The sequence below is a fragment of the Populus alba genome, chromosome 17, assembly GCF_005239225.2.
Source record: "Populus alba chromosome 17, ASM523922v2, whole genome shotgun sequence".
NCBI lineage: Eukaryota > Viridiplantae > Streptophyta > Magnoliopsida > Malpighiales > Salicaceae > Populus > Populus alba.
In genome coordinates, this window is record NC_133300.1 from 6082882 (window position 1) to 6108955 (window position 26074).

The window sequence follows — 26074 nt, forward strand, 5'->3', positions numbered from 1 at the left end:
TATATTAGCAATGGAGATCGCTACGCCGACCGCGGATCTTTAGATCGTGCGTTCCTCCGCCGGGGCCCTGAGAAGGATGAAAAGACAGGATCCGGCAACAGCAGGAGGCGTGCGGCGGGGGAGAAGGGCCCGCCTCGGAAAGCGGCAAAAAGGAGGGGTCAATCACGGAGGACTTTCTCCCAGGATGTACCCAATCCTAAGTACTACTCTCCGCCCAAAGCGCGTCATCGCGGGTTCTGATGGCCTCCGAGCATTAGTGCTGGTAATGATACGCCACCCTGAGTCTGAGTGCACCGCGCATTGCTATAAGCGCTTCGAGGGCCGCCCGCAGGGGAGAGCGCCACGGAAGCCTGCCACGAGCAGCTCAGCTCCGCCCGCAGGACGAGGGTAGCGCGCGGGAAGCGCGACCGGCCCCCGCAGGTTTCCGTGTGTGCCGGCCAGAACGGCGGCCCAAAAGTGCATAAGCCGCGATCCCGGCCGTCTATGGATCGCGCCAGATTTTTACAGCAGCTTCCGGAGGCCTTGTTCCTATAGCTCAGCCATGGATTGCGCTACGCCGACCGCCGGATCTTTAATTCGTTGCGGTCTCGCGCCGCGGGGCCTGAGAAGGATGAAAGAAAGAGGATCGGCAAGCAGAGGCGGTGGCGGCGCGGGAAGCAGGGGGCCGTCGTGAAAGCTGGCACTAAGGAGGGTGCAACACGAGACTTCCCAGGAGGTCACCCATCCTAGTCTCTCTGCAAGCGCGTCAATCGCGGAGTTTGATGGGGATCTCGTTGCAATTAGTGCTGGCTACGATCGCACCCCTGAGTCGATGCACGCGCAATTGCTATATAGCGCTTCGGAGGGCCCCGCGGGGAGAGCCGACGGGACTGCCATCGTCTGCTCAAAGCTCCGCCGCACGAGGGGGGCGCGCGTGGAAGCAGGCACCGGGCCCCCGCGTCCCGTTCGTCGCCGGCCAAAGGCGCCCAAAGTCAATAAGCTGCGATCTCGGCCGTCGGATCGCGCGCCAGATGTTTACAGCAGCGTTCCGGAGGCCGTTTTCCTTCATTGCAATGGCATCGCAAACGCCGACCGCGCCGATCTTTAGATCGTGCGGTCTCTCGCCTCCGGGGCTGAGAAGGATGAGAAGAAGACGGATGCGGCAAGCAGGAGGCGAGCGGCGGGGGGAAGAGAGGGGGCCGCTCGTCTGAAACGGGCAAAAAGGAGGGTGCAACACGAGGACTTCCCAGGAGGTCACCCATCCTAGAGTACTACTCTCGGCCCAAGCCGTGTTTAACTCGCGGAGTTCTGATGGATCCCGGTGCATTAGTGCTGGTATGATCGGAGCACCCGTGAGTCGATGCAATACGGCGCAATTGCTATATGAATTGCGCTTCGAGGGCGCCCGCAGGAAGAGCCACGGGAGCCTGCCACGCTGCTCAAGCTCCGCCGCACGAGGGAGGCGGCGCGGGAAGCGCGAACGGGACCAGGTTCCGAGCCAGAACGGGACGGCCCAAAAGTGCCATAAAGCTGCGATCCGGCCGTCGATGGCGCCCAGATTTTGTACAGCAGCTTCCGGAGGCCGTTTTCCTTATAGTAGCAATGGAATCGCTACGACCGACCGCCGGCATCTTTAGATCGTGCGGTCCTCGCCCCGGGGCCCTGAGAAGGATGAAAGAAGAGGATGCGTCAAGCAGGAGGCGTGCGACGCGGGGAAGCAGGGGGCCGCTCGGGAAACGGGCAAAAGGAGGGGTGCAACACGAGGACTTCCCAGGAGGTCACCCATCCTAGTACTACTCTCGCCCAAGCGCGTTTAACTGCGGAGTTCTGATGGGATCCGGTGCATTAGTGCTGGTATGATCGCACCCGTGAGTCGATGCACGCGCAATTGCTATAAGCGCTTCGAGAGGGCGCCCGGGGGAGAGCCAACGGGAGCCTGCCACGATGCTCAATGCTCCGCCGCACGAGGGGAGGCGGGCGCGCGGGAAGCCCGCGTGGCGTGACCGGGCCAGAACGGCGGCCCCTAAAAGTGCCATAAGCTGCGATCCGGCCGTCGGATCGCGCCCAGATTTTTACAGCAGCTTCCGGAGGCCGTTTCCTTATAGTAGCCGTGGAATCGCTACGCCGATCGCCGGACCTTTAGATCGTAGCGCGGTCCTCCCCCGCCCTGAGAAGGATGAAAAGAAGAGGATGCGGCAGGCAGGAGCGTGCGACGTGGATGGCCGCTCGCGAAACAGGGCAACAAGGAGGGGTGCAATCACGAAAACTTCCCAGGAGCTCACCCATCCTAAATACTACTCTCGCCCAAAGCCGTTTAACTGCGGAGTTCTGATGGCGGATCCGGTGCATTAGTGCTGGTATGATCACGCACCCGTGATTCGCTGCACGCGCAATTGCTAAAGCAGCCTTCGAGGTGCTCCCGCGGGAGAGCCAGCGGGAGCCTGCCACGCTGCTCACGCTCCGCCGCACGAGGGGAGCGCGCGCGGGGAAGCGCGACCGGCCCCGCAGCGTTCCCGGTTCGTGCCGGCCAGAAAAGGGCGGCCCAAAAGTGCCATAAGCTCGCGATCCGGCCGTCGGATCGGCGCCCAGTATTTTTACACGCAGCTTCCGGAGGCCGTTTTCCTTATATTAGCAATTCGATTCGCTACGCTCGACACGCCGCCGGATCTTTTAAGATCGTGCGGTCCTCGCCCCGGGCCGCGCGCGGAAACGGGAAAAAAAAAGATGGTGCAACACAAGGAACTTCCCAGGAGGTCAACCATCCTATGTACTACCCTCCCGCCACAAGCACGTTTAACTGATCGAGTTTATGTCTGATGATCCGGTCTTATGCTGTAATGATCGCACCCGTTGAGTCGCTGCATCGGCAGATTCTAGTAAGCGCTTTCGAGGCCCCCAGCGGCCACCGGGATCCTGCCACACGCTGCTCGGATCCGCCGCACGGAGGATGGCGGCGGCGGGAAGGAACTCGGCCCCGGCAGCGTTCCGGTTCGCTGCCGCGCCAGAACAGGCGGCCCAAAGTGCCATAAGCTGCGCGATCAGTCGGATCGCGACCAGATTTTACAGCAGCTTCCGCCGTTTTCCCTCATTTATATTAGCAATGGAATCGCTACGGAGCCGCCGCAACTTTAGACGTACGCGGTCGCCCCGGGGCCCGCTCGGGAAACGGGAAAGAAAGAGCGGGTTGCAACACGCAGGACTTCCCAGGAGCACCATCCAATACTACTCCTCCCAAGCACGCTTTAACTGCGGAGTTCTGATGGGACCACGGTGCATTAGTGCTGGTATGATCGCAACCCGTGAGTTTGCTGCGCCACGCGGCAAATGCTCTATAAAGCGCTTCGAGCGCGCACCGCAGCGGAGAGCAACGGGAATTCCTGCCGACGCTGCTCAAGCTCCGCTGCAACGAGGCGGACGCCGGCGCGGGGAAGCGCGCACCGGGCCCCGCAGCGTTCCGGTTCGGTGCGGGCCAGACACGGCGGCCACAAGTGCCATAATGCTGCGATCCGGCCGTCGATCGGCACCCAGATTTTACAGCAGCTTCCGGAGGCGCGTTTTCCTTTATAGTAGACCAGGAATCGCTACGGCCGGACCCGACCGGTCTTTAGATCTGCGTCTCGCGCCGGAGGCCGCTCCTGGGAAAATGCAACACGAGGACTCCCCAGGCAGTCACCCGTCCTAGTTAACTACTCCTCGCCCAAGCATGTTTAACTGGCGGAGTTCTGATGGGCATCCGGTGAATTACTGCTCGTATGATCGCCACCCGTGAGTCGCTGCCGCGCCATCTGCCTATAAGCGCTTCGAGGCGCGCCCGTAGTCGGGGGAGAGCCACGAGATCTGCCACGCTGCTCAAGCCCGCCCGCCCACGAGGGGAGGCGGCGCGGGGAAGCGCGGACCGGGCCCCAGCGTTCCGGTTTGTTCCGGGCCAGAACGGCGGCCCAAAAGTGCCATAAGCTGCCATCCGGCCGTCGGATCGCGCCCAGATTTTTTACAGCAGCTTCCGGAGGGCCGTTTTCCTTATAGTAGCCATGGAATCGCTACGCCGACCGCCCGGATTTTTAGATCGTGCGTGTCCTACCCCGGGGCCCTGAAAGGATGAAAGAAGAGGATGGCGGAAAGCAGGAGGCGTGCGGCGCGGGAAGCAGGGGGCGTTCGGGAAACGGGCAAAAAAGAAGGGTGCACACGAGGACTTCCCAGAGAGGTCACCCATCCTAGTACTACTTCTCACCAAGCACGTTTAAACTGCCAGAGTTCCTAAGGGATCCGGTGCATTAGTGGCTGGTATGATCGCACCCGTGAGTGATGCACGCGCAATTGCTATAAGCGCGAGGCGCCCTGAGGGAGAGCCACGGGAGCCTCGCTGCTCATACGCTCCGCAGCAAACGAGGGGATGCCGCGGGCTTCGAGCGCGACCGCGATAGCGTTCCGGGCCAGAAGGCGGCCCAAAACTCCGTAACAGCCGATCCACGCTGGATCGCCCCAGATTTTTAAAAAAAAAATACAGCAATGCTTCCGGATGCCGTTTTCCCCTTATAAGCTGAATCGTAAAACGTGGCGGAGGACGGGGGGGGCGGGGCGCCGACGAGGGATTTGAGTGCTCCTCCTTCACCGGGTAGCCCCGGGGGCACTGGATAGGAAGAAAGGGATGCGCGAGGAAGCGGGCGCGGCGAAGCAGGGGGGGCCCGCAAAAAAAGGAGGGGTGCAAACAGAGGACTTCCGGTCACCCATCCTAAGTACTACTCATCGCCGGGCCAACCAAACACTGCGGAACGGCATTAGGCCCAAAGGTCGTGCACGCGCATTGTCTAATTAGCCTTCGAGGGCGCCCTAAGCCACGGGAGCCTGCGATCCGGCCGAGGGGAGGCGCGACGGTCGGTACCGGGCCCGCATCCGCGCCCAGAACGGCGCCCAAAAGTTAACGCTGCGATTCGGCGCGTCGACATGCAGCTTCCGGAGGCCGTTTTCCTTATATTAGCCTGGAATCGCTACGCGACCGCCGATCTTTAATGATGCGGTCCTCGCCCCGGGGCCGGATGAAAGAAGAGGATGCGGACAGGAGGCGTGCGGCGCGGGGAAGCGGGGGCCGTCGGGAAACGGGCAAAAAGAAGGGGTGCGAACACGAGGACTTCCCAGGAGGTCACCCATTCCTAGTACTACTCTCGCCCAAGCACGTTTAACTGCGGAGTTCTAATGGGATCCGGTGCATTAGTGCTGGTATGATCGCACCCGTGAGTTGATGCACGCGCAATTGCTATAAGCGCTTCGAGGGCGCCCGCGGGGAGAGCGACGGGATCCTGCCACGCTGCTCAAGCTCCGCCGCCGAAGGGAGGCGCGCGGGAAGCGCGAAGCAGCCAGAGGCGGCCCAAAAGTGCCATAAGCTGCATCCGGCGTCGGATCGCGCCCAGATTTTATACAGCAGCTTCCGGAGGCGGTTTTTTTACGCGACTGGGATCTTTAATAGTGCGGTCCTCGCCCCGGGTCAATCGGAAAAAAAATTCCCAGGATCACCCATTCTAGTACGCCAAGCACGTTTAACTGCGCTGATCCGGTGAATACTGCTGGTATGATCGCACCCGTTGAGTCGCTGCACGCGCAATGCTATAAGCGCTTCGAGGGCGCCCGCGGGGAGAGCCACGGGATCCTGCCACGCTGCTCAAGCTCCGCCGCACGAGGAGGCTGCGCGGGGAAGCGCGACCGGGCCCCGCAGCGTTCCGGTTCGTGCCGGGCCAGAAAAAAGTGCCATAAGCTGCGATCCGGCCGTCGGATCGCGCCCAGATTTTTACAGCAGCTTCCGGAGGCCGTTTTCCTTATATTAGCAATGGATTCGCTACGCGACTGCCGGATCTTTAGATAGTGCGGTCCTCGCCCCGGGGCCGCTCGAGAAACGGGAAAAAAGGAGGGGTGCAACACGAGGACTTCCCAGGAGGTCACCCATCCTCGTGCAACTCTCGCCCAAGCACGTTTCACTGCGGAGTTCTGATGGGATCAGGTGCATTAGTGCTGGTATGATCGCACCCGTGAGTCGATGCACGCGCAATTGCTATAAGCGCTTCGAGGGCGCCCGCGGGGAGACCACGGGAGCCTGCCACGCTGCTCAAGCTCCGCCGCACGAGGGGAGACGGCGCGGGGAAGCGCGACCGGGCCCCGCAGCGTTCCGGTTCGTGCCGGGCCAGAACGGCGGCCCAAAAGTTCCATAAGCTGCGATCCGGCCGTCTGATCACGCCCAGATTTTTACAGCAGCTTCCGGAGGCCGTTTTCCTTATAGTAGCCATGGAATCGCTACGCCGACCGCCGGATCTTTAGATCGTGCGGTCCTCGCCCCGGGGCCCTCGGGAAACGGGCAAAAGGAGGGTGCAACACGAGGACTTCCTAGGAGGTCACCCGTCCTAGTACTACTCTCGCCCAAGCACGTTTAACTGCGGAGTTCTGATGGATCCGGTGCATTAGTGCTGGTATGATCGCACCCGTGAGTCGCTGCACGCGCAATTGCTATAAGCGCTTCGAGGGCGCCCGCGGGGAGAGCGACGGGATCCTGCCACGCTGCTCAAGCTCCGCCGCACGAGGGGAGGCTGCGCGGGGAAGCGCGACCGGGCCCCGCAGCGTTCCGGTTCGTGCCGGGCCAGAACGGCGGCCCAAAAGTGCCATAAGCTGCGATCCGGCCGTCGGATCGCGCCCAGATTTTTACAGCAGCTTCCGGAGGCCGTTTTCCTTATATTAGCAATGGATTCGCTACGCGACTGCCGGATCATTAGATAGTGCGGTCCTCGCCCCGGGGCCGCTCGAGAAACGGGAAAAAAGGAGGGGTGCAACACGAGGACTTCCCAGGAGGTCACCCATTCTAGTACTACTCTCGCCCAAGCACGTTTAACTGCGGAGTTCTGATGGGATCCGGTGAATTACTGCTGGTATGATCGCACCCGTGAGTCGCTGCACGCGCAATTGCTATAAGCGCTTCGAGGGCGCCCGCGGGGAGAGCCACGGGATCCTGCCACGCTGCTCAAGCTCCGCCGCACGAGGGGAGGCTGCGCGGGGAAGCGCGACCGGGCCCCGCAGCGTTCCGGTTCGTGCCGGGCCAGAACGGCGGCCCAAAAGTGCCATAAGCTGCGATCCGGCCGTCGGATCGCGCCCAGATTTTTACAGCAGCTTCCGGAGGCCGTTTTCCTTATATTAGCAATGGATTCGCTACGCGACTGCCGGATCTTTAGATAGTGCGGTCCTCGCCCCGGGGCCGCTCGAGAAACGGGAAAAAAGGAGGGGTGCAACACGAGGACTTCCCAGGAGGTCACCCATCCTCGTGCAACTCTCGCCCAAGCACGTTTCACTGCGGAGTTCTGATGGAATCAGGTGCATTAGTGCTGGTATGATCGCACCCGTGAGTCGATGCACGCGCAATTGCTATAAGCGCTTCGAGGGCGCCCGCGGGGAGACCACGGGAGCCTGCCACGCTGCTCAAGCTCCGCCGCACGAGGGGAGACGGCGCGGGGAAGCGCGACCGGGCCCCGCAGCGTTCCGGTTCGTGCCGGGCCAGAACGGCGGCCCAAAAGTTCCATAAGCTGCGATCCGGCCGTCTGATCACGCCCAGATTTTTACAGCAGCTTCCGGAGGCCGTTTTCCTTATAGTAGCCATGGAATCGCTACGCCGACCGCCGGATCTTTAGATCGTGCGGTCCTCGCCCCGGGGCCGCTCGGGAAACGGGCAAAAAGGAGGGGTGCAACACGAGGACTTCCTAGGAGGTCACCCGTCCTAGTACTACTCTCGCCCAAGCACGTTTAACTGCGGAGTTCTGATGGATCCGGTGCATTAGTGCTGGTATGATCGCACCCGTGAGTCGCTGCACGCGCAATTACTATAAGCGCTTCGAGGGCGCCCGCGGGGAGAGCCACGGGATCCTGCCACGCTGCTCAAGCTCCGCCGCTCGAGGGGAGGCGGCGCGGGGAAGCGCGACCGGGCCCCGCAGCGTTCCGGTTCGTTCCGGGCCAGAACGGCGGCCCAAAAGTGCCATAAGCTGCGATCCGGCCGTCGGATCGCGCCCAGATTTTTACAGCAGCTTCCGGAGGCCGTTTTCCTTATATTAGCAATGGAATCGCTACGCCGACCGCCGGATCTTTAGATCGTGCGGTCCTCGCCCCGGGGCCGCTCGGGAAACGGGAAAAAAGGAGGGGTGCAACACGAGGACTTCCCAGGAGGTCACCCATCCTAGTACTACTCTCGCCCAAGCACGATTAACTGCAGAGTTCTGATGGGATCCGGTGAATTACTGCTGGTATGATCGCACCCGTGTGTCGCTGCACGCGCAATTGCTATAAGCGCTTCGAGGGCGCCCGCGGGGAGAGCCACGGGATCCTGCCACGCTGCTCAAGCTCCGCCGCATGAGGGGAGGCGGCGCGGGGAAGCGCGACCGGGTCCCGCAGCGTTCCGGTTCGTTCCGGGCCAGAACGGCGGCCCAAAAGTGCCATAAGCTGCGATCCGGCCGTCGGATCGCGCCCAGATTTTTACAGCAGCTTCCGGAGGCCGTTTTCCTTATATTAGCAATGGAATCGCTACGCCGACCGCCGGATCTTTAGATCGTGCGGTCCTCGCCCCGGGGCCGCTCGGGAAACGGGAAAAAAGGAGGGGTGCAACACGAGGACTTCCCAGGAGGTCACCCGTCCTAGTACTACTCTCGCCCAAGCACGTTTAACTGCGGAGTTCTGATGGGATCCGGTGAATTACTGCTGGTATGATCGCACCCGTGAGTCGCTGCACGCGCAATTGCTATAAGCGCGCTTCGAGGGCGCCCGCGGGGAGAGCCTCGGGAGCCTGCCACGCTGCTCAAGCTCCGCCGCACGAGGGGAGGCGGCCGCGGGGAAGCGCGACCGGGCCCCGCAGCGTTCCGGTTCGTGCCGGGCCAGAACGGCGGCCCAAAAGTGCCATAAGCTGCGATCCGGCCGTCGGATCGCGCCCAGATTTTTACAGCAGCTTCCGGAGGCCGTTTTCCTTATAGTAGCCATGGAATCGCTACGCCGACCGCCGGATCTTTAGATCGTGCGGTCCTCGCCCCGGGGCCCTGAGAAGGATGAAAGAAGAGGATGCGGCAAGCAGGAGGCGTGCGGCGCGGGGAAGCAGGGGGCCGCTCGGGAAACGGGCAAAAAGGAGGGGTGCAACACGAGGACTTCCCAGGAGGTCACCCATCCTAGTACTACTCTCGCCCAAGCGCGTTTAACTGCGGAGTTCTGATGGGATCCGGTGCATTAGTGCTGGTATGATCGCACCCGTGAGTCGATGCACGCGCAATTGCTATAAGCGCTTCGAGGGCGCCCGCGGGAGAGCCACGGGAGCCTGCCACGCTGCTCAAGCTCCGCCGCACGAGGGGAGGCGGCGCGGGGAAGCGCGACCGGGCCCCGTGATTAGTACTTAAAAGTGCATGTTTATCAAGGTTTTATATCATCATTTTGCACTTGAAGTATCAATAACTCCTTAACTAAAGCATGTTTTATAATAACAAGTTTGATATTATAAGATACCTTAATTTATGGTAAATGCTCATTTTAAATGCAGGACTATCACATAAATAAAAGGATTGATTGATGAGTTTAAGCATTGAAAGTTAAAGGACAAAGAGATGGCCAAACTTAGAAAAGAGATGTCGGTGCAGTCCAAACCGGAACAGTGCTCGGTAATTGGATCATATCTGGAGCTCTAGATCTCGGATTTAGGTCCATTTTATATGGATGGAAAGGTAAAACATAGGCCTACAACTTTCATTTGGACACCAAGATCTAAGAAGGCCGTTTTCAAGTCCAAAATATAGGAACAACGAAGAAAGCCGAAGCTGTCCTGCAGCCCAAACACTATTTAGTGTTCAGCCCATATCTTGAGTTCTAGAAGTCCAAATGACCTCATCTTTTTTTTGTTGGAAAGCTGAGACAATTTCCTAGAACATTCTTGAGGATTCTGGGCAAATTATGATGTTAGCAATGACGTCTTGATCAGACAAGAAGATAAGGATTGTTATCTAGTCAAGATGTGGCCACCCACTCATCAATTAGTCAACAAATCAATAGTTCCAAATTTTGGCCTATAAAAGGAGGCACTTACCATGTATTGAGGCATCTTGGTTTTCCAGATCAAGATCATGCTCTTGCTTTCTCTCTTTGTATTGCTTATGTTTTGCTTTCATTAATATCAAGTTTATGCACTTCATTTCCTTTCCTTTGTCTAGTTAACTTCTTTCTCATTTATGTTCTTGTCTTGCTCATTTATGTTTCTTTCTTTTATTATGTCTAGCTAAGTTAATTATGTCAAGGTGAAAAGGGTACACTAATGGTGTAAGAACAAGTATAATATAAACTTAACATGGACCTTAACGTTGGATACTAACATGTTTTATATTTGTTATCTTGTTCACTTTAATACTTTGCTTGTTAAATGGTTAATCTAGATTTATGTTGTGTAACACTTGGTACAACAAATACTTGGCACTTTCATAGCCCATACTGTATGGTTTAACCGACACCTGAGCTATGAAAGGAACTTGATTTGTTGTTAACATAAGTTATAATCATGAATGCCTGCCAACATTTACAAGTATTAGCTTTATTCGAATAAGATAATTAATGTAATCATGTTAACAATTTATAATCTGATTGGAACCTCCTTTATGTGTGGTTTCCAATTGAGTAATAAGAGTTTATATTATACTTGTTTGAAGTACCATTAGTGGATCCTCTAACCTTGACATTTGTTTTTATCATTGTTTAATCCTTACGTTAATCTTTTATCTCAAAGTTCTCATTAATTTCTTCATCTTCTGTTATTATTATTATTATTTACATTCTGTTTATATTATATAATATATATCTTTGATCTTTTCATAAAGTCAGTATATAGGCTGGAAACCTGTGACCCGATCTTTAGATCATTCTCAGGTATAACAACGCCACGTACTGAGTATTATTATTGTTGTTGTCTTGTTATTTATAATTTATACAATTAACCTCTCTGTGGTTCGACCCCGGTCTTGCCGGGTTATTTATTACTTCGACACTCCTGCACTTGGGAAGAGACATCAAGCTTTTGGTCGTGTCACCCCGCAGCGTTCTGGTTCGTGCCGGGCCAGAACGGCGGCCCCAAAGTGCCATAAGCTGCGATCCGGCCGTCGGATCGCGCCCAGATTTTTACAGCAGCTTCCGGAGGCCGTTTTCCTTATAGTAGCCATGGAATCGCTACGCCGACCGCCGGATCTTTAGATCGTGCGGTCCTCGCCCCGGGGCCGTGAGCCTTCCCTCGCTCCTCCCGCGGGAAACCGCGTTCCCCGAGGATCCTCGGCAGGCGGGGAAGCCTCCCGGGAAAGGAAAAGGGGGCGGGAGAAGGATGAAAGAAGAGGATGCGGCAAGCAGGAGCCGTGCGGCGCGGGGAAGCAGGGGGCCGCTCGGGAAAACGGGCAAAAAGGATTGGTGCAACACGAGGACTTCCCAGGAGGTCATCCATCCTCGTGCAACTCTCGCCCAAGCACGTTTAACTGCGGAGTTCTGATGGGATCCGGTGCATTAGTGCTGGTATGATCGCACCCGTGAGTCAATGCACGCGCAATTGCTATAAGCGCTTCGAGGGCGCCCGCGGGGAGAGCCACGGGAGCCTGCCACGCTGCTCAAGCTCCGCCGCACGAGGGAGACGGCGCGGGGAAGCGCGACCGGGCCCCGCAGCGTTCCGGTTCGTGCCAGGCCAGCACGGCGGCCCAAAAGTTCCATAAGCTGCGATCCGGCCGTCGGATCGCGCCCAGATTTTTACAGCAGCTTCCGGAGGCCGTTTTCCTTATAGTAGCCATGGAATAGCTACGCCGACCGCCGGATCTTTAGATCGTGCGGTCCTCGCCCCGGGGCCGCTCGGGAAACGGGCAAAAAGGAGGGTGCAACACGAGGACTTCCCAGGAGGTCACCCATCCTAGTACTACTCTCGCCCAAGCACGTTTAACTACGGAGTTCTGATAGGATCTGGTGCATTAGTGCTGGTATGATCGCACCCGTGAGTCGATGCACGCGCAATTGCTATAAGCGCTTCGAAGGCGCCCGCGGGGAGAGCCACGGGAGCCTGCCACGCTGCTCAAGCTCCGCCGCACGAGGGGAGGCGGCGCGGGGAAGCGCGACCGGGCCCCGCAGCGTTCCGGTTCGTGCCGGGCCAGAACGGCGGCCCAAAAGTGCCATAAGCTGCGATCCGGCCGTCGGATCGCGCCCAGATTTTTACAGCAGCTTCCGGACGCCGTTTTCCTTATAGTAGCCATGGAATCGCTACGCCGACCGCCGGATCTTTAGATCGTGCGGTGCTCGCCCCGGGGCCGCTCGGGAAACGGGCAAAAAAGGAGGGGTGCAACACGAGAACTTCCCAGGAGGTCACCCATCCTAGTACTACTCTCACCCAACCACGTTTAACTGCTGAGTTCTGATAGGATCCGGTGCATTAGTGCTGGTATGATCGCACCCGTGAGTCGATGCACGCGCAATTGCTATAAGCGCTTCGAGGGCGCCCGCGGGGAGAGCCACGCTGCTCAAGCTCCGCCGCACGAGGGGAGGCGGCGCGGGGAAGCGCGACCGGGCCCCGCAGCGTTCCGGTTCGTGCCGGGCCAGAACGGCGGCCCAAAGTGCCATAAGCTGCGATCCGGCCGTCGGATCGCGCCCAGATTTTTACAGCAGCTTCCGGAGGCCGTTTTCCTTATAGTAGCCATGGAATCGCTACGCCGACCGCCGGATCTTTAGATCGTGCGGTCCTCGCCCCGGGGCCCTGAGCCTGCTGCGCCTTCCCTCGCTCCTCCCGCGGGAAACCGCGTTCCCCGAGGATCCTCGGCAGGCGGGGAAGCCTCCCGGGAAAGGAAAAGGGGGCGGGAGAAGGATGAAAGAAGAGGATGCGGCAAGCAGGAGGCGTGCGGCGCGGGGAAGAAGGGGGCCGCTCGGGAAACGGGCAAAAAGGAGGGGTGCAACACGAGGACTTCCCAGGAGGTCACCCATCCTAGTACTACTCTCGCCCAAGCACGTTTAACTGCGGAGTTCTGATGGGATCCGGTGCATTAGTGCTGCTATGATCGCACCCGTGAGTCGATGCACGCGCAATTGCTATAAAGCGCTTCGAGGGCGCCCGCGGGGAGAGCCACGGGAGCCTGCCACGCTGCTCAAGCTCCGCCGCACGAGGGGAGGCGGCGCGGGGAAGCGCGACCGGGCCCCGCAGCGTTCCGGTTCGTGCCGGGCCAGAACGGCGGCCCAAAAGTGCCATAAGCTGCGATCCGGCCGTCGGATCGCGCCCAGATTTTTACAGCAGCTTCCGGAGGCCGTTTTCCTTATAGTAGCATGGAATCGCTACGCCGACCGCCGGATCTTTAGATCGTGCGGTCCTCGCCCCGGGGCCCTGAGCCTGCTGCGCCTTCCCTCGCTCCTCCCGCGGGAAACCGCGTTCCCCGAGGATCCTCGGCAGGCGGGGAAGCCTCCCGGGAAAGGAAAAGGGGGCGGGAGAAGGATGAAAGAAGAGGATGCGGCAAGCAGGAGGCGTGCGGCGCGGGGAAGCAGGGGCCGCTCGGGAAACGGGCAAAAAAGGAGGGGTGCAACACGAGGACTTCCCAGGAGGTCACCCATCCTAGTACTACTCTCGCCCAAGCACGTTTAACTGCGGAGTTCTGACGGGATCCGGTGCATTAGTGCTGGTATGATCGCACCCGTGAGTCGAAGTTTTTTTTTTAATTTTTAATTTTAATTTGAATATGTTGAGATTTGGATAAGAGATACTCGTAATTTTCCCATCCTTAGCCCAAAAAAGGGTTTGAACCTATAACTAACATGTTTCTAATTCAAACAAAAACTTGCTATATTCACACAGCAGGGGGTAGAAAGTTAGAAACATAACTACCTCCATTTGCGTTATGGCTACAAGCACCATCCCAAATGACAATTTGAAGGTTCATTGCTGGTACAGTGAATTGTTTTGAGGTGCAGTGACGTTTTTAATCAAGGTTACATGCATTTTGCATATTGACGCTGTGAAAGGAATGTATGATTCCATTGGAAAGCATGGCCGCCCCCCCATACTGAGGGTTACAATATTACCACCTTTAAAACAATAAACTATGCCGCCAATGATCTGTTGCTCTCTCTCTGTCTAAAAATTATCCTCCCTTATTGAGGGGTTACAAGATCTCCATCGCACATGAGACTGTGTTTCTGACACTCTCTCTCTTCCTCTCTCAAAAATTTCGTTTCAAATCCCAGGCATTCTGCCATCCTGCATATTGCCTCAGATTGTGGATGGGACTTGTCCCCTGATGAAAACCCATGTAAAGACAAGGAACTGTCAATGCCACCAACATCTACCCAGCTAAATCCTACTTCCTTCTTCACTCCATTCACTCTCATCCTTTTTCTTACTTTTGCCACCATTTCCCATTTTCCAATCTCAGCATACAAGTTGGACATCAACACATAGGAGCCTGACTCTGTTGGCTCCATCTCCATCAAAGCATCAGCTACCCTCTCTCCCATGTCCACATTCCCGTGTACCCTACATGCTCCTAGCAAGCTTTGCAACACAGACAATCCGGGACCCCCTGGAATATGACTCATCAATCTCTCTGCCTCCTCTAGTCGCCCTGCACGACCCAGCATATCCACCAAACAAGAATAATGCTCCGCTGATGGTTCTATCTGATAGTCTTTAACCATTGAGCCGAAGAGGTGACAGCCCATATCAACCATTCCCCTTCTTCCACAGGCAGTTAATATAGAAAGAAAGGTGATCGAGTCAGGTCTCACCTCAAGCCTCCTCATCTCCTCAAACCAATTCATGACTGATTCATAGTCCCCGTGCCTTGCATAGGCAGAGATGATTGTTGTCCAGGCAAATTGACTTTGCTGAGGCGTCTCCACAAAAACTTTTTGAGACTCACAAATGCTCCCACGCTTTGCATACATATCGAGAAGAGCACTAGAAACAATTGGGTCAGTGTTGAGTCCAAGTTTTATTATCTGAGAGTGGCACCTTTGACCGTATTTTAGAGATACATCCTCGGCAGCACCAATTGCATTCAAGATGCTACCAAATGAGTATTGGTTTGGCTTGGATTCTATGAGTCCTGAGAAGAATGCCCGGATAGCTTCTTGACACAACCCATTGTGTACAAACCCAGAAATTAAAGCATTCCATGCTATGATATCCTGGTACTTAAGCTCTTGAAACATCTTAACTGAGTCTTGCATGGACTTGAACTTAGCATACATGGTGATGATGCTATTACAAACATTTGATTTTGATGAGAAACCGGTCTTTGTACAAAACCCATGAACCATCTTTCCTTGCACGACAAGCTCCCCAATTGTTATAGCATGGATTAAGCCAACAAATGTAACATCATTGGGATAAACCCCATCTAATCTCATCTCATTAAAGAACGACACAGCTTCTGCTTCATCAATAGATATCATCGTAGTCCATGAAACTACATTGCGTTCGTTCATATTTTGGAAGACTGATCTAGCATCTTCAATAACTTGGCATTTAAAATATGTTGAGATCAGAACATTAGACACGGCAACATGCTTCTCATGTCTTGTTTTTATACTCAAACCATGTATCTGTCTGGCAAGCTCCAAGTTCCTTTCATATCCACAAGCTGAAACTGCACTAGTAAATGAGATTCGATCAAGCTCCATTCCTCCCCGGAACATTTGAAGGAACATTGAAATCGCTTCAAGGCCATAAATACCTTCCTGGCTATACCCTGAAATCATTGCATTCCAAGAAACCAGATCCCTAGTTTTCATTTCCTCGAACACTCTTCTAGCCTCCACTAAATGTCCCCATCTCGAATACATACTTATGAGCGCATTCCCAACGAAAACTTCACAATCAAACCCAAACTTTACAATACAAGAATGCAACTGCAGCCCAATGAGAAAGTAGGCTTCCACATGCCTCCAACAAAAAGAAAGGACTGTAGTATAAGTAACAGCATCGAAAACAACCCCACTTGAATTCATCTTACAAGCAAAACTAAACGCATCTTCACTTGTTTGGCAGCCCGAAAGCACCGTGTTCCAAGAAACAATGTCAGGATGAGTCAAATCCTCAAAGATACATAAAGCTTTGCAAAACTGTCCAGATTTGCAGTACATATTCATTAGCGAATTAGAGACTATAGTGACGTTAACGAACTGATGTATAATGGAAAACCCGTGGATTTGGGGTCCGAGCAGTGGGTATCCACGGCAAGCTTTGAGGGCGTTAGCGACAGTAAATTCATCGATATTGTCGATAAAACCCGACAGAAGGTGCTCCTTGATAATTTGAAATGAGAGATTTCGGTGAGGAGTTTTGTCAAGCAAGTTGTGTGCATGGCTGCTTTCGCCAGTTTTGTTTGTGCTGCTTTCGCCAGTTTTGTTTGTGCTAAAACTTCGTTTTATGCAAGGTTTCGCTCTTATTCCAAGGAGGGTTTTGGAAAATTGTTGGCGAAAAATCATTACAAACAGAGCCGCTTCACTGACTTTAGACATTGACATGGATTAAATAGCCCTGCAATTTCACTACTTGTATTTCATTGTGGTAAATTTACTGTGTGCTCTCTCAAGTTTGAAAATTTGATTAACAACCTCTTTATTTTTGTGTTTTAGAACTGATTTTTTAAAACAAATTTTTTTTTTTTACTTCAAATTAGTTATTTTTTGATGTTTTTAGATTGTTTTAATATGCTTAATATTAAAAATAAATTTTAAAAAATAAAAAAAATATTATTTCGATATATTTTCAAAAAAAAAAAAAACTTTAAAAAACAACCCCTAACATAATACTAAACACACTCTAAATTTTCTTTTTATTTTTACATTTTAAAAATGTTTTTAAAAAAATTTAAATATTTTATTTTATTTTAAATTAATAATTTTTAGTGTTTTCAGATTATATACTGATGTTAAAAATTATTTTAATATATTTTTTAATAAAAAAACACTTCAAACAAAAATTACAACCTTTCAAAGATTCTCAACCCCTGTACTTTCATACTAGACAATATCCATCGCTCTTTCAATTTGTAGTCAGGTGTGATCCCTTCATACATGACTCCTGCTTCTTAAATATTCATTAATAACAACATCCCTTCTCTCGTCACTATCCCTTGCATCCTATCTTCTATCCATCCTCCACGAGAAGCTGATTCAACCACTCTCTCTTTGGACACTAATGATTTTGCTATGCGAGAAATTGATGGATGCTTTTTTATGCCTTCAGTTTAATGTTTCCCTCCTCATTTCTCCCTTCAATTTCTGCCTTTCTATTTGGATATTTTGGGACAGATACCTCAGTTTTTTCAGAATCCGAGAAAGCAAAGGAACCCCCATGCCAACTGGAAAACAGCACCCAAACAACGTGCACAAGCGACATTACCTATTTTACTTAAACTTTAGAGCCAAAACGGCTACTGGATTCACCAGGACATGCAGACCTTACACCACAAAACATTTGCATTCAATTAGCTGTTTCTTGGGGTAGAACTAAATGAGGGGGAATAGGCACGGAGGAGGAGAGCAGTATTCACATTCTGCAATGCATAAAAGTATCAAGAGAAAGCCAAGCAACTTGCTAATACAAGTAAACTTTGTCTATAAACAAAAACCATTTCTGGATATCAGATGTTAGTATAAATCAGAATTGCATCTTCATCCCTGGAAAGAAACCGGATGCTCTTAAAGGGGGTTAACATCACAGGCAGATAGCATGATCTCAAGTCCCATGCCACTCAGTCCCTGTACTGGAATCCTCGATGTGGACCTGTAAGTTGTTGCTGTGAACTTGGAGAACTGAAGTTTACAGCTTTTAACCCAGCTGAAGTACAGAATTAGTCTGCAATATGTTTGATGCCAAGTCACTAAAAAACCACTACCTGATCATCAAAATGCTCGGGGATTTCAAATTCTGAACCTGAAACATCACCAAGCTCATCCAAAGTGTTCTCAAAGTCCTGGTACAGGTCAGACACATTGCAACAATAAAATATGTTATTCCACCAACTCTACCCTTACCCTTCAAAGATGTGGGTTTTTTTTATGTAGCATTAGTCATGAGCAGGACCATGAAGGGAAATCAATGGAAACTTTTGATGTTTTAATAGAAGACGAACATTTTGGGAAAACTCGTTAGACAGAAGTGCACTGATTTTTTGGACATGGGTAGTAGTCATATTGAAATTTTGAGATGTATGTTTCAGCAATCTTATTACCTCATCATCAAGGTTGACTGATGCATTCTCCACATGCATGGGCAAAGGATCAGGAACATTTTTATCAGTTTCTAGCATATCCTGCACTTAAGAACTGTGAATATGATAATTGAAACAAAAGGTAAATCTTCATGCAATTACTTTGATAATCAGAACCAATGACAAAACTATGACCACAGCTCTCAAATTGGTGACTTTACTGGAACACACTATGTAAGCAATACTAAAAAGCAGGAACATGATGCTTCCAGCAAAAAGTAACCAGCTCATTCCCCATTTCAAGTATGTGGCCTCCCGAGTCCAATTGTCTGATTCAAATAAAATGATTAGCCAAGTATTACAGCTTCCTAGGACTGGGTCTTTTGGAATGAAGGAAAAAGAAAAGGACATCGCAACTTCTAAACCCAAAGGAGAGATGAGTTATTTGCCAGTTAACAGGTGGAGTTGTGTGATGGAAACAATGATTTTGAAATATCTAAAATAGGATGTAGAATCCAGTATCAACATGCCCTCTACTTAAATATCATGCCATCTGATAGTTGATAAATCATTTTCATGAGTCTGGAAAAATGGCACACCTGCTCATTTGGCCTAATAGAGTTTTCAGACTCTAATGGCACAGGTTTACTTTCTTCTTGGCTCTCCTGCTCATTGAAAAAACAAAGTCCATCAGAATCAAGTACAAAAGATAAAATTTGTCAAGTATTCAAGGATCAATCAATATCTTCTGATTATGGAGCTATTCCAATAGATTATGACAACATAAAAAAAGGGGCAATCTTAGCAATCTAATGATGTATTTGCATTTCAGATTATGTTGCTTCAGACATCTGTCTCACAAATATAGCAATCATACCTCTTCTTCTGGATTAGCGAAAGGGTTTTCAAGTTCCATGTTTAAAGGTTTAAAATCAGGAGTTACCTGCAATAACAGCAGATTTATCACTCCAAACAGGAATTTCTACTTGGAAAAGAAATACTTATGACTCCATGAAACAACCAATAAGAATAATCATATTACTTCATCAACAATCTGCTTGGAAAGAAATCAAGAACAAAAACAGCAATGACTCGATACTGGTAATGAATGCTGTCTGACTTGAAAGCAAACTCAGTAGGTAAAGGTACACACCGGTTCATTTTGATTGAAGGAAATATGCCGTCCCCCTTTGTTAAGATCCCTCAAAGTTCCCTTCAAGACAAAAGGCATGGAAAAATGAAATTGGACGAAAAGTAGAAATGGTAAATTCTAACCCATGACCTAGTTAATACTAAACAAACATAAATACCTAGAAGAGGACATGCTGTGAATATAAATATTGATAATGACATTATCATGTCAGATACAAGCTTAAAATTTCAGAATTATGAAGTAAGTGAACACCTGTATAAATAAAAGATCAAATTTATAGTCTACCAAAAATAGGAGGGAAATTCGATTTGCAAATTATATATCATATAGAACAATTATGTTTTTACAAGAAAAGGTGGCTCATAAACTTGACCAATGACAATCAAAAACAAGTAAAAATGCTGTATCAGCACTGTTAACTGTATAGCCAAATCAGCAGATTTACCAACACTTTGATGCCTACCTTATTTGCCCACATAAGGCCACAAGCATTGCAAAGAGTTCTTGGACCAGCTGGTCCCCGTCGCATTGCTGGGGTATCCTTCGCACTAATGCCACAGTGTTGACATCTAAGCAAGCTAAAGTAAAATGCAGAAACTTGTAACCACAATAAACCATGCACTACATAATCCTTATGAAAGCAAAACACATATTTCAAAGCATGTTTTAGGAAATGATACAAGTGAATGATAAGCTTTGACTCACACAAATTCAGGATTAGGCATGCCGTTGCTAGGTTCCCAGTTGCCAGTATCTGTGCTGTAACAATCATTCGACGATGCAAATTGTCCTTTCTTACGATGCATCCTGGCAGAAAATCAGCTTCTACAATTAATAGTCATTTCAGATGCGGATAGAAGAAAATAAGAGATCTGGAACTCAACACACACCCTCACAAACATGACGACAAAAGGAGAAAAAGAAATAAAATAACAAAGTTCAGTTCACCTTATATGCATGGATGCATATTTTTGTCCCTTGGAACCCTTTTCTAGTCCTTGAAAGATCATTATAATATGGCCCCAAAAACAGGGATCTTGTTATTTATTCAATTTACTTTCAGCAAGTGTATGCATTTAATGAAATTGCATTCACGCGGAAAAGTCACCACCTTTATCATGACAGAACACATGGAATTTTGCACCTACCTCAGAGCAACCTCTTTTCGGCATGTATACCTAACTTTCTTTTCAAAACATCTCTCCTTCCGCTTTTCACGAAACCTTTCCAGGGAGGCAATTCTTCGTGAAAATTTCAAGCCCTGTGAGGCATCACCTGCACTCTGGGACAAGTAGTTAGAAAACATTAAAATATACAGAAAAAACCAACAAACAATCTGTTCAAACGAATCAGCATGCAGGTGGCACAGGAAATACCCTGGCATTCTGTTGGAGAAAAAATTCAGAGTTTGGCGCAATTGTGGATGTCTCAGGCTCTCCCAAAAGAAACAACACAGCTTGCACCTGTTACAAGCATTCCAGCAAATCAAGGCAAGATAAGATGCCCAAAGGAAAAATAAATACAACTTGAAACATTTCTGTATGGAAGAGCACAACATGCACCAAGTTTTTTTTTTAAAAAAAAAAAAACACCATGAAAACAAATTCATATGGTGGGCAATAACAATACGTAACTTATACCCCAGAACCTTGAAAACAGACTCAATGTCAACAATTAAGTGCATGTCATAGAAGTCTGTCCACCAGACACTGACATTGTTTGTTTTGATGGCAACAACATTTAAAACTCTACCAGATGGAACATATACAAAAGGAGAAAATAAAATCAAAGTATTACTTCAAAGGCATATAATGAATTAAAAAAAAAAAAAAAGGCACAAAAGACATTTCTGAATTTCCAAGCCTCAACAATGAGTGTAGTGTTTAGCACCATCATATGATTTTTATGATAAACACAAATTAAAAAGAAATGAATACGAAAATCTTAAAAATAAAAATGAAATGAATGCAAAGTAGTATAACAGAAACAGGATACCAACAGAAGCAAATAATTTGTGATATAGCATTCATGCTCATATAACCAACTATCATCATTACACATCGTTTCAAAGCACATATTCATTCCAACAGGTGAAAAAAAAAATCACCAAACTTCAAAACATTTCCTACAGCACCAACTCAAAAGGGTAATCACAACACACAAAGCTGACATCCCTTATCAATGTATGTAAAACCCCATAAACACCCAGTCAACCAATGGTAAAAAGAATATTATGAATCCAATATCTCCATGGAACATGCTCCATACCGTTGAACGTTTGAAATATACCTTCAAATTCCACAGCTACATTATACCTTTTTGGTAAGCTTCACATAGCTGCTTAAAACTAAAATCCCCACTGTTCCATAAACCAGAACAAAATATCTAGCAGCAAACACCAGAAATTCAACTTTTTTATTCCCTCAATTCCAGTTTCTCGGCAAATAAACAGGTCCACCGAATTAAAATTCAACAGCTGCATTTCCCTTTTTCCTGTAGAGAGTTCTATTTTTTTCTAAAGAATTCAAGCAATACGGAGGAGTAAGCTAAATACAAACATCACGGAACTTCCAACCATTCCATAAACAAATTTTTCAGGACAAAAACCACCACTACTAGGTGAAACTATTCTTCAGTTTTCTCAAAAAAAAAAAAATTCCATTTTCTCAGCAAACAGACAAACAAACCTACCCAGAAAAATCCCAAATTAAATCCCAAAAACTCAACACCCCCTTCCCCCATTCTCCTCATTTCCTCCACCAAACAAATCAAAACAACAACTATTATACAAAAAACCCAAAACCCATTTCAAAATATAAAAAACCCACATAGAAAAAACAATCAAACAATCAATCATTTCATCTTGAATCAATCAATCAACGCATCCATCCGCCAAAATGCAATAAGAAAACAAAAACAAAAACAACCCCAAATAGAGGGAGACAGAAGGAGAGTTAAGCGTGGCATGACTTACTTTAGAAGGAGTAACAGCTGGGAAAACATAGACTTCTCCTTCAAAAGCAATGGTAAGCTCACTTGTTCTTGTTGTTTCAACCACTCTATCATTCCTATTACCAATAACAGCACCACTATAATTGCTGTTAGTATTAATTTGTCTCACTTCTTCCACTACTCCTCCATTAATCATCTCCATCATCCCATCATCAAACCCATATCCATAATCATAATCAACACCCTCGATCTGCATCACTCCTCTGTTATGATGATCCCTACCCTTCCTTCCTTTCTTTTGCCTCTGATGATTCACCAACTCCATTTTTTTTATCATGCCCCCTAAAAATAAAGCTCCTCCTCCCTCCCACCCTCCTTCCCTCTCTCTGTATGTGAAATTTCTGGCTATAAAGGAGTAAACTTTTATTTTTATTATTTTTTCTGTGCTGTTGTTTTTTCCAAGAAATGACTGGAAAATTGAGCTAGCTAGTACCCACTACTCGGAAGGAAGAGAACTTAGAGGGTTTTGTTTTCTTTTTTTTATTTTTTTTCTTTTTTCTTTTTGTTTCCTTGGGTTTTTTGGGTGATACAAATCAGTCCTTCAACTATACAAATCAGTTTTCAGATTACCAAATATTGAGATCTTACCTTCATATATTGAATTTTACAATAAAGTCCTTAAAAATGATTCTATTGAGGCATCGTTTTATAACGTGGTGAAAGATGTTTTTCTCTAGTTTGTGATTGTTTAGTTTAATTTTGTTTTTTTTTTTTTTAGTAATCTCTCGAGTTTAATTTTGTTTAGTTTAATTTATTTTTACACAATCTTTTTTTTTTTGTATTTTAGAAAAAAAAAACATTTAAAGCTTAGGATGAAGTAAAAAGTTAGATATTTCTTCATTCTATTTTTATTTTTATATGTTATGTTTATGAGATTTTATATTTTAAAATATAGTTATATAGCGCAATAATGTTATATAAAAAAAATGTTTAATGATGATAATTTTGACATGCTTGTTTTTTTTTTATATAAATATTTGATAATAAAATTATTTTTATAAATATAGTTGTCATGCATTAATTGTTTTTTAATTAACGTGAATGTTCGGACCAGTTTGCGCGTATAAAAAAAAATTATGTAAAAATAAATAAATAAATAAACCAATATTATGCTACAAAGTAGTTTATTCGTAGAAAATCATGGCATTTATAGGTGTGCCGCTTATAATTCAACATTTTTGTCATGTCCATAAATCAATTTTTATTTTCTTCGAATGAGGTATAGTTCCAAGGAGGAATTGGTTCATTAATTGAATATTCTAATCTTAGATAGGATTACCAGGGGACTTGGCTGCTAGATAGCGATAGTTTGGTAAGAAAACTGATAAAAGTTTTATTTTGGGAACCGATTTGAGATCCATAACATTATATGGAGACTGATTTGTAATTATTCTGTTTGTTTTCTTTTTCTTTATTTATTTAAAGAGTGAAAAGTATAGTAACTATTGTTTTTTTAAATGTTTTTTATTTTAAAATATATTAAAATAATTTTTTTATGTTTTAAAAATTATTTTTAATATTAAAAATTTTAAAAATATATTAATTTAAAATAAAAATAAAAATAATTTTTTTTTCTAATTTTTCAAAAATATTTTATAACCACAGTCGAATTCTTAGTAAAAAAAAAAAAGGCATAGAGTTAAGATCATGACCGTCAAATCGTAGGGGCCAGGTGATAAAAGAATCTGGTAAGAAAGAGGACATGTGTAACGTTATATTCAAGAGCATTCACCACGTTGCATCATTTTTCATATATTTTTTTTTAATTAACATAGAAAATACATTTTAATTAATTTTATGAATTTTAAAATTAACAATTATATAAAATATCTAATTATAATTATATAAAACTCAAATTTAAAATTACAGAAAATCAAATTCTTATTCCCAATATTATCATTTTTCATATTTGATTTGATGGTCAATGCATTTGCAAGAATAACCCAGATATTTGGACATGCATGCATTACATGAATTCGTATTCCCAATATTATCATTTTTCTATTTAATTTAAGACATTAAATATTATGCTTTATAATTTTATTTTTCCTACTTGAAGATTTTTATTTCTTTTCCTTTATTTTTAAGGTTTTCTAATTTGTTTATGTTAGTTTTTTTTTGCTTATTCAAAAAATTATAAATCTTTTAAATAGATGCACCACTTGGAAAAAAAATCAATAGTTTAGTTAAGAGGGTAATGTGACACAACTCCATTCAGATTCAATTTTATTTTTTCAACTTGTTATCTTTTTACTTGTGTTTCTGTTTACTTCACTTGATATCAAAGCTTAATAATTTCAATGTTCATTGGCTTGTTATGTGCGAGAATAATTATGAATGGAAGATATAATAGAGCAAAAACATATTCATGTAAAAAAGAATGAAAAGGTTTCCCTTGAGAAAGAAACATCCAAGATCTAATGATATAAAACATATATAGATATAATACAAAATTGAAAAGAGTTATTAAAAAAACTAGTGATAAGAGATATGAAGAAATAAATTGCAAAATTAATTTGTCAATTGACAGAGATAAAGAGCCAAGTATCCTAGAAAAGAGTGATCATAAATCCATGACTAATTTTATAGACCCGTTTATAAGGCATGAGTAAAGAAAAGAATTTCTTAATCATGATTAATATAATATTAAAACTGATAGTTTTGATAGTTCTAATTTCTTTATGGATTAAAATAAACCACACAAAATTGATAAAAACTATGCTGAATGAGAAAACTTAAATGCAAATTTCTTGATTTATTATGATGCATTTAAGAAGAAAATTGAAATAGATGTGATTCTAAAAATATTTTTTTATGAAACACATGTAATGAATATGCGTCACGTAAGATTGAAGAGTATTTTGAAATTAATAGGATCAAGATTGATGTTTATGTATTTTATATAAAAGTTATGAAATAGATTTTTGAATCTTCTCATAGCTCTAAGATTGGTTTATTGTTAAGAAGGTTGAGCATCTTATTAACATATATAATGTTTCTAATGGAAAGGTTGATCATATAAAGAGTTAGAATTTTTTTATTAGAAATTCACAAAATCAAAAAGAGAGAAATTTAAATTGAAAACGACTTCTTTTTAACATGAAAGGACTAATGCAAGATGACTTTCAAGGAAAATTATGTTTATTAGTTGTTATTATTATTTTCTATTTAACTTAAATAAATATTTTTCTTTATATTTTTTCCTACTTAGTTTTAGAAATTAAATATTATGCTTAATCATTTTACTTTTCCTAGTGTTCTTAAGGATGCTTGTTGTTTTTTTATTTTTTTTCAGGTTTTCAAATTTGTGTAGGTTAGTTTTTTTTTTTTTTAATTTAAAGAGTTGTAAATCTTTTTAAAAGATAAATTACTTGAAAAAAAATATTCAGTAATAAAATTATGAATTAGATTTTATATGACAACCTAATTCGGCTTCAATTCTGTTTGTTTAACTTGTTGTTTTTTTGTTTATGTTGTTGTTCGTGTAAATATCTTTTTAGAAAAAATAATTATTTTATTAATACCATTTAAATTAAAAAAATCATGTGAAAATTAAAATTTATTACAAGAATATGATCTAATAAAAAAATTTACATTATTGATGAAACATGATTTCTCTAGTGACATTATATGTGGATTCAGAGATAATATATAATACGAGTAACCCCACTTCCAATCAATAATATAAATTGTTTACAGTGGAGCTAAAGTTTTTTTTTTTTTTTTT

At 46.7% G+C, this 26074-nt stretch overlaps 2 protein-coding genes, 15 non-coding genes and 1 pseudogene across 18 annotated transcripts; all 18 read right to left on the reverse strand.

Annotated features, from left to right (window-relative positions):
* Positions 1 to 1728: 1728 nt before the first annotated feature.
* On the reverse strand, positions 1729 to 1847 carry LOC118036169 (5S ribosomal RNA). Its single transcript, XR_004685327.1, has one exon. It is a non-coding gene; the product is annotated as a 5S ribosomal RNA (ribosomal RNA).
* Positions 1848 to 2227: 380 nt separating this feature from the next.
* On the reverse strand, positions 2228 to 2350 carry LOC118036174 (5S ribosomal RNA; annotated as a pseudogene).
* Positions 2351 to 5086: 2736 nt separating this feature from the next.
* Positions 5087 to 5207, reverse strand: LOC118036160 (5S ribosomal RNA). The gene has a single exon (XR_004685319.1). It is a non-coding gene; the product is annotated as a 5S ribosomal RNA (ribosomal RNA).
* A 670-nt stretch (positions 5208 to 5877) lies between these two features.
* LOC118036167 (5S ribosomal RNA) lies at positions 5878 to 5996 on the reverse strand. Its single transcript, XR_004685325.1, has one exon. It is a non-coding gene; the product is annotated as a 5S ribosomal RNA (ribosomal RNA).
* A 331-nt stretch (positions 5997 to 6327) lies between these two features.
* Positions 6328 to 6445, reverse strand: LOC118036163 (5S ribosomal RNA). Its single transcript, XR_004685322.1, has one exon. It is a non-coding gene; the product is annotated as a 5S ribosomal RNA (ribosomal RNA).
* Positions 6446 to 6779: 334 nt separating this feature from the next.
* Positions 6780 to 6898, reverse strand: LOC118036158 (5S ribosomal RNA). Its single transcript, XR_004685317.1, has one exon. It is a non-coding gene; the product is annotated as a 5S ribosomal RNA (ribosomal RNA).
* Positions 6899 to 7232: 334 nt separating this feature from the next.
* Positions 7233 to 7351, reverse strand: LOC118036170 (5S ribosomal RNA). The gene has a single exon (XR_004685328.1). It is a non-coding gene; the product is annotated as a 5S ribosomal RNA (ribosomal RNA).
* Positions 7352 to 7685: 334 nt separating this feature from the next.
* Positions 7686 to 7803, reverse strand: LOC118036162 (5S ribosomal RNA). The gene has a single exon (XR_004685321.1). It is a non-coding gene; the product is annotated as a 5S ribosomal RNA (ribosomal RNA).
* A 335-nt stretch (positions 7804 to 8138) lies between these two features.
* On the reverse strand, positions 8139 to 8257 carry LOC118036161 (5S ribosomal RNA). Its single transcript, XR_004685320.1, has one exon. It is a non-coding gene; the product is annotated as a 5S ribosomal RNA (ribosomal RNA).
* Positions 8258 to 8592: 335 nt separating this feature from the next.
* On the reverse strand, positions 8593 to 8711 carry LOC118036159 (5S ribosomal RNA). The gene has a single exon (XR_004685318.1). It is a non-coding gene; the product is annotated as a 5S ribosomal RNA (ribosomal RNA).
* A 403-nt stretch (positions 8712 to 9114) lies between these two features.
* LOC118036176 (5S ribosomal RNA) lies at positions 9115 to 9233 on the reverse strand. The gene has a single exon (XR_004685330.1). It is a non-coding gene; the product is annotated as a 5S ribosomal RNA (ribosomal RNA).
* A 2179-nt stretch (positions 9234 to 11412) lies between these two features.
* On the reverse strand, positions 11413 to 11531 carry LOC118036168 (5S ribosomal RNA). Its single transcript, XR_004685326.1, has one exon. It is a non-coding gene; the product is annotated as a 5S ribosomal RNA (ribosomal RNA).
* Positions 11532 to 11864: 333 nt separating this feature from the next.
* LOC118036178 (5S ribosomal RNA) lies at positions 11865 to 11983 on the reverse strand. Its single transcript, XR_004685332.1, has one exon. It is a non-coding gene; the product is annotated as a 5S ribosomal RNA (ribosomal RNA).
* A 336-nt stretch (positions 11984 to 12319) lies between these two features.
* LOC118036166 (5S ribosomal RNA) lies at positions 12320 to 12438 on the reverse strand. Its single transcript, XR_004685324.1, has one exon. It is a non-coding gene; the product is annotated as a 5S ribosomal RNA (ribosomal RNA).
* A 485-nt stretch (positions 12439 to 12923) lies between these two features.
* On the reverse strand, positions 12924 to 13042 carry LOC118036177 (5S ribosomal RNA). Its single transcript, XR_004685331.1, has one exon. It is a non-coding gene; the product is annotated as a 5S ribosomal RNA (ribosomal RNA).
* A 499-nt stretch (positions 13043 to 13541) lies between these two features.
* LOC118036157 (5S ribosomal RNA) lies at positions 13542 to 13660 on the reverse strand. Its single transcript, XR_004685316.1, has one exon. It is a non-coding gene; the product is annotated as a 5S ribosomal RNA (ribosomal RNA).
* Positions 13661 to 13833: 173 nt separating this feature from the next.
* LOC118036154 (pentatricopeptide repeat-containing protein At4g32430, mitochondrial) lies at positions 13834 to 16683 on the reverse strand. Its single transcript, XM_035041859.2, has one exon. The coding sequence runs from the start codon at positions 16489 to 16491 to the stop codon at positions 14116 to 14118; it is 2376 nt and encodes a 791-aa protein (XP_034897750.1). The 5' UTR covers positions 16492 to 16683; the 3' UTR covers positions 13834 to 14115.
* A 747-nt stretch (positions 16684 to 17430) lies between these two features.
* LOC118036148 (GATA transcription factor 24) lies at positions 17431 to 22814 on the reverse strand. 2 transcript variants are annotated; one of them, XM_035041850.2, is made up of 11 exons: positions 22310 to 22813; positions 20712 to 20798; positions 20484 to 20617; positions 20041 to 20142; positions 19799 to 19913; positions 19336 to 19395; positions 19060 to 19125; positions 18782 to 18847; positions 18204 to 18284; positions 17868 to 17945; positions 17431 to 17755 (listed from the first exon to the last, which is right to left on the reverse strand). In XM_035041850.2, exons 1-11 carry the CDS (start codon positions 22622 to 22624, stop codon positions 17708 to 17710), a joined length of 1152 nt encoding a protein of 383 aa, XP_034897741.1. In that variant the 5' UTR covers positions 22625 to 22813; the 3' UTR covers positions 17431 to 17707. The 2 variants fall into 2 exon arrangements, with proteins under 2 accessions (XP_034897741.1, XP_034897742.1); XM_035041851.2 differs by lacking the exon at positions 19060 to 19125 and having other exon boundaries at positions 22310 to 22814.
* Positions 22815 to 26074: the final 3260 nt, after the last annotated feature.

Bases quoted from the DNA above. Each gene is read 5' to 3' on its own strand.
- LOC118036148 (XM_035041850.2), bottom strand. From the start codon at position 22,624: ATGATAAAAAAAATGGAGTTGGTGAATCATCAGAGGCAAAAGAAAGGA. The intron at 19,914-20,040 runs GTGAGTCAAAGC...ATTTTACTTTAG, and splicing joins ATGCCTAATCCTGAATTTGT to CTTGCTTAGATGTCAACACT. The intron at 19,396-19,798 runs GTAGGCATCAAA...TTTGTCTTGAAG, and splicing joins GCCTTATGTGGGCAAATAAG to GGAACTTTGAGGGATCTTAA.
- LOC118036154 (XM_035041859.2), bottom strand. From the start codon at position 16,491: ATGTCAATGTCTAAAGTCAGTGAAGCGGCTCTGTTTGTAATGATTTTT.